Source organism: Mytilus californianus, unplaced genomic scaffold (assembly GCF_021869535.1).
Source record: "Mytilus californianus isolate M0D057914Y unplaced genomic scaffold, xbMytCali1.0.p SCAF_1, whole genome shotgun sequence".
Lineage (NCBI taxonomy): Eukaryota > Metazoa > Mollusca > Bivalvia > Mytilida > Mytilidae > Mytilus > Mytilus californianus.
This window is the reverse complement of record NW_026262581.1, coordinates 40,743,690-40,757,004: the sequence shown is the minus strand read 5'-3', so window position 1 is coordinate 40,757,004 and position 13,315 is coordinate 40,743,690. Positions and strand designations below refer to the sequence as shown.

Here is a 13,315-nt window from a genome sequence, read left to right as displayed (position 1 = left end):
TTTTAAAATCTTTAACTCATTTTAAAGCTGAAATATAACTCTTTTTGATATATGCCTCCAGTAATAAGATATATTATTTTTACTGCTGGATGCCAAACCTCATTTCACCTTTCATCTTTGGAGACCTATAAATTCATTTAGAAACAAATTATCCAAAAACTGGGACACGGTATTGTAGAAAATACTCCCTTCAATCACATATATCAAAGTCAAGCCAAAGGGGGTACCCATAAAGTTTCTATTTTCATTTTTTCCTTACAATTCTCATGAAAAATTGTTCTGAGAAATGACCTTAAAACTGAATTTCCTCTTAAGAACCCCTATAAATGCCACATAAATACAAAAATTCCACTGGGAACACCCCAGGAGTGTTCTGACACCATTACTTTATCAATAGAACCACACACATTGTGTCTTTGATGCTCTAATGCTGTAAAATTTGCATTTTGTGTGCACTGTAAAATACTAACTTGGCATTTGGCGGGAGTTTGACGTCACAGATTTGACCAACATCTGAGATGTAGTAATTAAATAAAGACAAAGCTCCCCCTCTGTCCAGACAGTCTAAGATAAGAGAATAACACGATTGGCCAGCTGCATCATAATTAATATTTAACATCATTATTCTCACAATAAAGAATAGTTTTCATTTGAATTTTAAAAAGAAATATAATATGATCATGATGACTGAAATTAGCTAAAATATTAAAATTGTGCATTCAAAGACATGTCCATAAAAAGATCGAGACCATCCCCTTCTTGAAAATAGACTGTCCAACATGATTTATGAGTTTCATGGAAATAAAAAAATTCACATAAACTTAAAATTAGTTAAAATGCCTAAAATTATTTTTAAATGTAGAAGACCAAAGACGAGAAATTTATACAGGCAGTCAGAGGCTTTCAAAGATACTTTCACACTCTTTTCCATAGTTTTTTTTTCATTTTGGTAGATTTTTTCCCTTTAAATTTTTTCCTATTCATATCTTTTTCTTTTTCTCTGTTCTAAACTTCCATGTTTTATAAATTAGTTTTGTTGCAATGCAATGCAATATTTATCTTGTGGTCAGGGATTAACAGCTGGACACTGGTATCAACAGATGATTGACATATTAGCCCCTCCCAAATGCCTATATATTTAGATTAATTACATGTGCTTTTATTTACATAAGTTCATTATCAATTTACTCCCTGTTGTGATATGATAATGACTTTGGGATTTTTACAAACTGTGCAGAATAATACTTACTTCAAAATTATGTGATAAAAAAAATATCTTCAAAAAATCATTGTTAGATTGTAGTGCTACCTTAAAGCTAATGAGACACAGAAGGGGTAATTATAGAAATATTTGAAATCCCTAACAAATTTTTTAATGTTATCGACTGAAATACCATTGTTAAATGAATAAAGGCATAAAATAATTTTGTACAGTACAGTACAAAAAAGAATTTAACTAGTCAAAAACACAAATGAAAAGATATATCATTATACAAATAAAATATAGTGCTACAAGCAAACAAGCCCTTCTCTTTTAAAGTATAGGTGAAAGATACCAAAGGGACATTCAAACTAAACTGACAACGCCATGGCTTAATAAAGAGCTGCAACATGAGCGCATGATACGCCCGTCGCTTTTTCAACAAATAAAGTTCCATAATTCCTCAATGTCATATCAGAAAATTATAAAAAAAAACTAAAGGGAGCTTATTTTAATAGATATAAACCAGTCACCAAGTATCATGAAAACTGCTCAAAACATTTTTGCGTTATTGTCCGAAAACTGGAAAATGAATAGAATCCCATAACTCGGAAATTTAATAAAATCTCAAATTTATAAAAATCGAAAGGGAGCTTACGTCAATAGATATAAACAATTCACCAAAGTTTCATGAAAATTGGTTAAAGCATTTGTGAGTTATTGCCCAACATGTTGATGACAGACAAACGAACAACGGTATACTATAATACGTGCCGTAAACAGGCGTATAAAAAGAAAAATACCAACAGAAAAACAACAGTACACAAAACAAAACATAGAAAACTAAAGGCTGAGCAACACGAACCCACCAAAAAATGGGGGTGATCTTGGGTGCTCCGGTCGTGTAGCTAATGTAAGTACAAACCCGGTGATAAGTCTAATTCAATAGGTCAAATTTTGGGACAGGGGACGGGATTGTAGTTACGTCAGGTAGTCTCACCTCTTCTCCCTATCAATTTTAAAAAGAGAAGTCACTTCTCCCTAGACAAGCAAATTTTGAAAAGATAATGGACAGACAGAGTATGCCAACTGATGGCAAAAGCTCTCATGGTCTTGGGGCTTAAAGGTTAGGATATAATGAGAAAAATAACATGATCCTTATGGACCAGGTAACCTCTACTCATGAAATTACATCTGTATTTCGAAGCAGGAAACTTCAATCATAATTTCTTAGTTGTTCTTTTTTCAATAACAGTTTTAAGTTTAATTAGAAAAATGCTGTGTTAGTATATATATATATTAGTTGCTAGATGTCTGTAAAAGAGATCAGTCAGTGCACAATTAATAAAGGGTTGTTAAAGGCAATGACCTCTGACCAGCATCTGTTGTTTAAATTTAGAGGTAAATATATATGTCATGTATGTAGATGTTACCAATGAACAAACTATGTAAAACAATATACAATGTACTACTAAATAACTATGTTATATAGTAGTAGCTGAATTGTTAACTTGAAGAGATTTATTTTTTAATTTGTTTTATTGCTAAAACTAGAAAAAAATATTGTCTTTTTGACTTCTACATGCATGTATATATGCCTAAAAAATTCTTAAAAATCGTTTTCTTCTTCATTATGCAAGTCAATATTATATGGTATGAACTCTGCCTAAAAATTTCACTATTTTTGGTCTCTAATTTAAAAAGGTTACCATATGGTCTCTATAGCATAGATTCATTTTATAAATAGCTTAACAGCCTTCCAATTAAAACAAGAACAACATACATGTGCTTTGAATGTCTGATTCATTGTACCCTGTGATTTAATGTATTTAAATATTAAAGGACATCTGACAATAATAAACAGCTGTGCCACGAGCGCATGATACACCCGTCGTCTTGTGTGTGAGGTTTTATGCAATAATCATAAATCGTTTTTGAGATACGGCGCGACATGTGAAACCCCCCTTTTTTTTATAAAAAAATCAATAACTCGAAAATAAAATTTTGAATCATCACCAAAAAGTATACAGATCTTTAGATTAATATAACTAAGAAGTGTGTAAAGTTTTAAGCAATAATCATAAATTGTTTTTGAGATACAGCGCGACATGTGAAAAAAAAAAAACCCTGTTTTGTTTACAAAGTCCTGTAACTCAAAAAGTTTTAATCTTATTTTCACCAAAAAGTATACAGATCGTTTGACCATCATAAGAAACAACTATGTTAAGTTTCATGAAATTTGGATAAGTCGTTCTCAAGTAACGGTGCAACATGTGGATGCCGGACAGACGGACATACTTCCCATCAAAATTTTGACAGGCAAATAAAATGATTATCATTTTATAAAACATTAGTCTCAGATACATAATTTTTTTCATTAGTTGCTATTGGCTTTAAACTAGCTGTCAGTAACTGCAAGTACTCTCAGATCTGTACTTAGTGTCTTATCGTTTTTGGGATGTACAAGAACCCGTCCACGTCCACTCTGTTTTTGTTAGATGTATTTCTATTTGTATCCATCTGATGAGTTAAGCCCTTTTCAACTGATTTTTATAGTTTGTTCTTATGGTGTACTGTTACACCACTGTCCCAGGTTAGGGGGATGGTTTTTGTAAAAATTATTTGTTATAAATTAGGCCGTTAGTTTTCTCAATTGAATTGTTTCATATTTTTTATATCGGGGCCTTTTATAGCCGACCATATGGTATGGGTTTTTCTCATTGTTGAAGGCCGTACAGTTGCTTATAATTACTTACATTGTACATGTACATCAACTTCATATAAATTGGTGGATAGTTGTCTCATTGGCAATCATACCACATCTCCTTATTTTTATATAGCGTAATATATATATATATGTACAATTATGATCCTAAATCATGTTGATACTATTTACTTATATTTTGGCATTGTACAAGGTCATACATTTCCCAGACATTTATGATGTCTTTATACTAAATCTGTTTGATGTGAACTGATAGATAATTTTAACAGGGTTCTCACTAAGGCGAGTCCATGAGTCCTGAACTCGTGAAAATCTGTCTGGACTCATCATTTTCAAAACTGGTGAGTCCAAATTTAAAGATGTATCAAGATTGTAAAATGTTGTATCAACTGAGCACAAATATCATCATTTTACGACAAAAGTTTTAAAATATTCTAAACTTGATGTCATTTTTCCTTGCTCTATTTTGTCATGGGGACTGAAATAACAAAAGATATAGCAATAAAATTTCATCTTCTCGCTGTTAGACACACCATGGCCAAAAATGACGAGTTCCTGGGCTTGCCTTCAAAAATCCTTAGTGAGTACCCTGAATTTAGTTTGGAAGAACATGATTTATTGATTAGTTGTAATTGGCTTTGAACAAGCTTTCAGTAAATGCCAGTACTTTTTTATCAGTGGTTTGAGTCTATTGTTTTTATGTAAGTTGTTTTTTGTGCTTCATACTGATCTATAGAGTTAAGCCATTTGCAACTGATTTTTACAGTTTGATCTTATGTTGTGCTGTTACACCACTGTCCCAGGTAAGGGAAGGGTTGAGTGCTCACAAACATGTTTAACCCCATTTCATTCTTTAAAGTACCTGTCCCAAGTCAGGAGCCTGAATTCAGTGGCTGATGTTGGTTCATGTATGTAATATTTGTTTTTCGTAAATTGAATAGTTATAAATTAGGCCGTTAGTTTTCTCTTCTGAATTGTTTCACATGCCAAAACCTTTCATAGGAAAAAAATATAAGTGGTATAATGGGGAGATTATTTGACAAAGAAGAATTCTGACAGAATAGAAATATAACTAAGTACATGTAAACAATCAAATTCTAAAAGGATTACTTTTCTCTCAAATTACTTACACCTGCTCATTAACTATGACAGTAAGTAACAATAAAAAGATTAATAATATGTCACAAAATTCTCCACTTAGGGAGGCTTTCTCATGTTTAGATAAAAATTTAATATTTTATGATGTATGAGTGGTGTCAGAAGAGAAAGGACATTAGCTCCTGAAATAAGAGATTCTTATTTTCTGAACAATTTTACATTTAATTGTCCTTAACAGCTTTGATACATGAAAAATAAATGTAGAGAGTACTAAGCAGTACTTCTTTAGTCAATCTGAAGATAATGTACTACATGTGAGTACAAATTGTGTAATGGACAATTGCTACAATCAAATTGTTTTGTAATTACAAATTAGGCCGTTAGTTTTCTGAATTAAACTGTTTCATATCGGAGCCTTTTATAGCCGACTATACAGTATGGGTTTTCTCATTGTTGAAGGCCCTACGGATGCTTATAATTGCTTACATCCACTTCATTTTAACTTTGGTGGATAGTTGTTTCATTGGCAATCATACCACATCTCCTTATTTTCATATATCATAAAACAAGAGGCTGCAGCTTGTCAAGTGTCATTCTCATACTTGCAGACGTGTACATGCATTTAATATGATGCTTTATTTTCTGAACCAATGTGCTATTTCATAAACCAATTGTCATGATTGTGTTCATAGATGTCCTGATTCTTTAGCTGTCAAAAAGAATCAGAAACAAATCTAATATATCCCTAATCTAAATAAAGTAGTATTCCTGGAACTGTTGAAATGTACATTGAATGTTTTATCACATCAAAATTAGTCATAATGAGAACAACAGAAAAGTGTAAATACATGAACATAGAATTGAGAATGGAAATGTAATACATGTATGTATTGAATATACATATTGTAATTGTAACTTCACATTTTTTCTTTTCTGTTTAAAAGTCGTTCAACACCATAAAGTAGATCTAATATTGCAGGGCTCACACTACTTCAGATCCATAGGGAGAAGTGACTTCTCTTTTTGAAACTGAGAGGGAGAAGTGGTGAGATTTGAAGGAGAAGTGCTCGTTCGCTCGCGGCGCTACAATGTTTGGTTTTTACTATAATACAAAGAGCCATATGTATCTTATTTTTTGTTATATTGTTCAATTTGTACCTGGGTATACAATTAAAGTAACAGTTCAAATTCAAAGTTGTTTAATTTTATCATATTTAGTTGCACAATCATATTAGTCCTATGTTCAGAAAAAAACAATTAAATATCTGGCAATAATAAAAAAGATTTTTTTTTATCAAAAAGGAAAAGAAAGTTGTTATATCAATTAATAAAATGCTCCGCAGGGCGCAGCTTGATACGACCGCAGAGGTCGAACCCTGAACAGTTTGGGCAAGTATGGACACAACATTCAAGCTTGATACAGCTCTGAATTTGGATTGTGATTAAATACTTGACACAGCATAGGTTTCTGACACAGAATGAATGTGGTCTAAGAATTTAAAAATTTTAAATTGGACATTCATCTATTATGGTCCAATATCCAAAATCTAAATACATGGTTAGATTCAGCATATCAAAAAACCCCAAGAATTCAATTTTTAATGAAATCAAACAAAGTTTAATTTTGGACCCTTTTGACCTCAATGTGGACAAAGTTGATAATGGGGCCCAAAAATCAAAAATCTAAATACATGGTTAGATTCAGCATATCAAAGAACCCCATATATTCAATTTTTGTTGAAATCAAACAAAGTTTAATTTTGGACCCCGATTTGGACCAACTTGAAAACTGGGCCCATAATCAAAAATCTAAATACACGGTTAGATTCGGCATATCAAAGAACCCCAATAATTCAATTTTTGATGAAATCAAACAAAAGTTTAATTTTGGACCCTTTGGACCTCAATGTGGACCAATTTAAAAATGGGGCCCAAAATCCAAAAACTTAATACACGGTTAGAATCAGCATATTAAAGAACCCAAAGAATTCAAGAATAAAACCCCATTGAAATTGGTCAAGAAATAAGCAATTTATACGAAGTATCTTCTTTTGCACAATACTGTGCAATTGAATATTTCTTGCTATTGCACAATACTGTACAATTGACAATTTCTTGCTATTGCGCAATATTGTGCTATTGGATATTTCTTGCTATTGCACAATACTGTGCAATTGAAGATGTCTTGCTATTGCGCAATACTGTGCAATTGAAGATTTCTTGCTATTGTGCAATACTGTGCAATTGAAAATTTCTTGCTATTGCACAATACTTATTATATAATAATTTACACATCCTGTTTGGTGTGTATCTCCAACCATATCATTATTATTTGCTTTTAAATATAAAACAGAAATAACTAACTTAAAATGGAAAATTTTAAAAGAAAGAAAAAAGGAAAAAAAGAAAAAAAAGGAAAAAAAAAAAATCCCCCCCCCAATTTTTTGAACCCCCTTATGATTCATCACCCCCAAACTCAATCCCAGCCTTCCCTTTGTGGTTTGGTACCTTGCAGTACAATTTCAGAGAGATCCATACACTTGAACACAAGTTATTGTCTGGAAACTAGAAAAATGCTTATTTTTTGCCCCTTATTCCTAAACGTTTTGGGCAATTACCCCCAAACTCAATTCCAGCTTTCCCTTTGTGATATGGAACCTTGTAGTACAATTTTAGAAAGACCCATACACTTACACACAAGTTATTGTCATGAAACTAGAAAAATGCTTGTTTTTTGCCCCTTTTTTGGCCCCTAATTCCTAATATTTTGAGGCAATTACCCCCAAAATCAATCCCAGCATTCCCTGTGTGATATGGAACCTTGTGGTACAATTTCAGAGAGATCCATACACTAACACACAAGTTATGTCTGGAAGTTACAAAAATGCTTATTTTTGGCCCCTTTTTGGCCCCTAATTCCTTAACTGTTGGTACCATAACCCCCAAAATCAATCCCAACCTTCCTTTTGTGGTATTGAACCTTATGATAAAATTTCATAGAGATCCATTCACTTAAACTAAAGTTAGAGTGCGAAAACCAATGTGTCTTCGGACGACGCCGACAACGACGATGACGCCAACGTCATACCAATATACGACCGCAAAAATTTTTTGCGGTCGTATAAAAACTACTCTGTTATCATGTTTATGAAATTAAGTATTTCTCATTAAAAAGATATTTAAATTTAACAGTTTTATTTAAAACAGTTAAACTTGGCCGGATATGGACATAATATAATTATGTTAGTGTAATAGTCCCAGAGTTGAGCAACTTTAATTTATAAATTGAAACAATGCATATACATGGAAATATATACATTAATCAAGAAGATCTAACCAAAAGTATGTTAATGATTGTGGAATGCCTAATTTTTCCTTTTGGGATCAATTTTCTTCTGTCAACTGTGCCATTCATGCGTCCGGTGTCATTATCGCAAGAATCTGGATTTCGGTCATAGCTGGTCCGTTTCCGATGAAATCCTGACTCCGATCCATAGTTGAACAATAATTTGCCCAAAAATTTCAATGGTGGACGAAGAAAAATTTACAAAAATAAACGATGTTTGACACGCTATTTGGAAGGGAATATGACGTTTTTAATGCAATATAAGGATAACCAATTTATATTTACTTCAGGCAAGTTTCATCACATTCTAATGAAGAAACAAGCTTATTTTGCCGAAAGTTAGAATGATTTGATATACGCTCTCAGTAACAAGTACCTGAAGTGATAAAAATTGTCTTTAAGAAAATAACATGCAACCAACTTTAAAATCAATGCTTTAACCTCTTTTCTAAAGAAAATAAATCTTTTATGTCTTTGAATTTCTTTACTTTCAAATGAAAAATTGCTGTTTCATCTACTTGGTAAATGTTGAATATTGCCGATGACGAAAGCTACTGAAAGCGAGTATCGTGAACAAAAGGGCGACTAGATTTCGCTTTTGACGGTCAGGCAAAGCTAAAGTGACGGAGGGAAAGCGACTTTGTCGCCCCAGTCGCCTGCTAGCGTGAGCCCTGATAATGCATCAAATTATAGAAAATTAGAACCTATAGCTAACAATCCCACAATTGTTTACATATACAGAGAAAGAAATCAAAGATTTTTTTTTGTAACTGGCCAAGCCAGCTATCATTTTTCTTAATTCACTTGCCCTTCCAGATTTTTAATGTCCCTTAAAAATTGAGAAATACCTTTTAGATCTGGCCCACCCTTAACAAATGCCTTGTAGGGTTGGGTTGGTAGGTAGGGATTTTTTGTTTGGCCAACAACAAAAGTTTAACATGTTTTAGACAAGAAAATGACGTTAGAGCATGAAAAATAATTTAAACCTACATGTATTTGTGTCATAAATTTTTTTGGGTAGGTATCTACATGATCTAGGCAACATCAAGCACTTTTAATTTTATTTTTGGCCCTGTACTGTAGTAATGTGTTTACATTATGTAACAACATCCAATATCAATGTTGTTCTAGTGTTAAAGAAAAGTGGCATTTCAGAGGCTTAGGTTAACCCCAAAAAGTAATTCAAGTCAATCTTCTAGCTCCTTGTGATTAATTTCATCCCAGAATAGGCTAGGTAAGCCCTTAAGACACAAAATTCATGCAAGTTTTTTTCAGAGTTATCTTAAACCTTTCATCTCAGTAGCTGTAATTAAGAGCTGTCAAGTCTGATATAAAGACACAGACATCAGTCCAGGAAGCTAAGTAATCCACCAAAAAAGTGTTAACAAGAATAAAGCATATTATATAACTTGTTTTATGAGTTAACAACAAAACTTACCTTGAAATACTAATGAAAACACAATAATCTGTAACAATAGGGGCACCATCACTAACATCTGTTTTTCAAGTTTCTAATAATTCCATATACTTCAAATTCAAAGTTAATCCACAGTTGACTGTATTTTGAATAATATTCAATATTGAAAAGTGTACTGCCACATGTAGCGACTGTTTAAGGTGCTCTTGTTGATGTTTCAGTGCTTCATCAATATACTGTGTACAACAACCTGACAACAGAAATTGTGTTAACAGTCATAGAAAAATTAATATTAATTACAAAACAAAAGTGGACATGCTGAAATGTTTCACTTCACTTGGTAAAATGATTATGACTGAAAAGTTGAAAGCACTTTTAGCAGGGTTTCTCTTTCTTCTGGACAAGGCTGATATTTGTACTGAAATTACTATTAAAAGAAAATAATTTACTGGTCAGGACTTTCAACATGTTCAACAAACAAATTCCCCCCCCCCCCCCCCTAACACAGGCACATTTTTTCAATTTCCAGTCATAAATTTAAAGTGAAATGAGAAGTAATAACTGTAATTAACAAGATCAACACCATGTCTGGACATGCCTCTCTGCAATTAATTGATTTAGGTAACATGTACAATGTATACTGAAACATAACTGATCAGTAGTTAAAATCTTGAAGCCAAGAAAACTTTGATGAAAATTTCTCTTGTACAATGAGTGTTGTAAAAACTATATATTGGCAAACAAAAAATGGCTGAACAGAATTGTTGGAAGATGTACAAATTTCCTACACGCTACAACTCAATATTATCTAGCTGCAGACCAAATATAAAATCATTCCCTTCCATATATGACTAGAACACAAGAAAAGTTTGACTAAAATACTCCTTGTGCAATAAGCAAATAAGTGTTGAAAATTTTGAACTACAATGTACATGTATATATATCAGCAAACATGAAGTGGATCACAGATGTAATAAAATGCTTCGCTGGGGCGCAGCTTGATACGACCGCAGAGGTCGAACCCTGAACAGTTGGGGCAAGTATGGACACAAAATTCAAGCTTGATACAGCTATGACTTTGGATTGTCATTAAATATTTGACACAGCATAGGTTTCTGACACAGGATGAATGTGGTGTAAGAACTGGAAAAAATTTAATTTACCTATTATGGTGGAATATCCATAAACTAAATTGTTTGTTAATTTCAATATATCAAAGAATATGTAGAATTCAATGTTTGATGTAATAATGTAATAAAGTTGAAATTTGGACCGTTTTTGTTCAATGTGGACCAATTTGGTAACATGTATAAATAATCAAAAATCTAAATACATGGGAGCCCATTTAAATACATCATAAAGGTATTAAAATAGAAAGTGACATCATAGTCATGGCTAAAAATAAACAAAAATCCTTAATCAGCAACATTTAAAGTAATATCTAAAAATTAAATTCCTTTGTAACCATAAAAGCCCATTTAAATACATCATAACAGATATTAAAATAGAAAATGACATCATAGTCATGGCTAAACATAGCAAAAACCTTAATCAGCATCATTTAACAGTAATATCTAATAAAATGCTTCGCTGGGGCGCAGCTTGATACGACCGCAGAGGTCGAACCCTGAACAGTTGGGGCAAGTATGGACACAAAATTCAAGCTTGATACAGCTATGACTTTGGATTGTCATTAAATATTTGACACAGCATAGGTTTCTGACACAGGATGAATGTGGTGTAAGAACTGGAAAAAATTTAATTTACCTATTATGGTGGAATATCCATAAACTAAATTGTTTGTTAATTTCAATATATCAAAGAATATGTAGAATTCAATGTTTGATGTAATGTAATAAAGTTGAAATTTGGACCGTTTTTGTTCAATGTGGACCAATTTGGTAACATGTATAAATAATCAAAAATCTAAATACATGGGAGCCCATTTAAATACATCATAAAGGTATTAAAATAGAAAGTGACATCATAGTCATGGCTAAAAATAAACAAAAATCCTTAATCAGCAACATTTAATGTAATATCTAATAATAAAATTCCTTTGTAACCATAAAAGCCCATTTAAATACATCATAAAGATATTAAAATAGAAAATGACATCATAGTCATGGCTAAACATAGCAAAAAACCCTTAATCAGCATCATTTAACAGTAATATCTAAAAATGGAAATTACATCATAAAGGTATTAAAAAATAAAATGACATCATAGTCATGGCTAAAAATAAACAAAATCCTTAATCAGCATCAGCAACATTTTATAGTAATATCTAAAAATAAAATTCCTTTGTAACCATAAAAGCCCATTTAAATACATCATAACAGATATTAAAATAGATAAAATGCTCCGCAGGGCGCAGCTTGATACGACCGCAGAGGTCGAACCCTGAACAGTTGGGGCAAGTATGGACACAACATTCAAGCTTGATACAGCTTTGCATTTGGATTGTGATTAAATATTTGACACAACATAGGTTTCTGACCCAGAATGAATGTGGTCTAAGAACTTAAAAATTTTAAATTGGACATTCACCTATTATGGTCCAATATCCAAAATCTAAATACATGGTTAGATTCAGCATATCAAAGAACCCCAAGAATTCAATTTTTGATGAAATCAAACAAAGTTTAATTTTGGACCCTTTTGACCTCAATGTGGACAAAGTTGATAACGGGGCCCAAAAATCAAAAATCTAAATACATGGTTAGATTCAGCATATCAAAGAACCCCATATATTCAATTTTTGTTGAAATCAAACAAAGTTTAAAATTGGACCCCGATTTGGACCAACTTGAAAACTGGGCCCATAATCAGAAATCTAAATACATGTTTAGATTCAGCATATCAAAGAACCCTAAGAATTCAATTTCTGTTAAAATCAAACTAAGTTTAATTTTGGACCCTTTGGACCTTAATGTAGACCAATTTGAAAACGGAACCAAAAATTAAGAATCTAAATACATGGTTAGATTCGGCATATCAAAGAACCCCAATATTCAATTTTTGATGAAATCAAACAAAGTTTAATTTTGGACCCTTTGGACCTCAATGTGGACCAATTTAAAAACGGGGCCCAAAATCCAAAAACTAAATACACGGTTAGATTCAGCATATTAAAGAACCCCAAGAATTCAAGAATAAAACCCCATTGAAATTGGTGAAGAAATAAGCAATTTATACAAAGTATCTTCTTTTGCACAATACTGTGCAATTAAATATTTCTTGCTATTGCGCAATACTGTACAATTGATAATTTCTTGCTATTGCGCAATATTGTGCAATTGAAGATTTCTTGCTATTGCGCAATACTGTGCAATTGAAGATTTCTTGCTATTGTGCAATAACGTGCAATTGAAAATTTCTTGCTATTGCACAATACTTATTATATAATAATTTACACATTCTTGTTTGGTGTGTATCTCCTACCATATCATTATTATTTGCTTTTAAATATAAATCAGAAATAACCAACTTAAAATGGAAAATTTTAAAAGAAAAAAAAAAAGAAAA

At 32.1% G+C, this 13,315-nt stretch overlaps 1 protein-coding gene across 1 annotated transcript in view; it reads right to left on the bottom strand.

The window, feature by feature from the left end:
• LOC127701576 (laminin subunit beta-1-like) overlaps positions 1 to 13,315 on the bottom strand; it is a 119,284-nt gene that overhangs the window by 88,396 nt on the left and 17,573 nt on the right. Inside the window, exon 2 of the mRNA XM_052205543.1 lies at positions 9,809 to 10,037. Coding sequence (XP_052061503.1) covers positions 9,809 to 9,866 — 58 coding nt within the window. The 5' untranslated portion in view covers positions 9,867 to 10,037. The remainder of the gene's footprint in view (positions 1 to 9,808; positions 10,038 to 13,315) is intronic.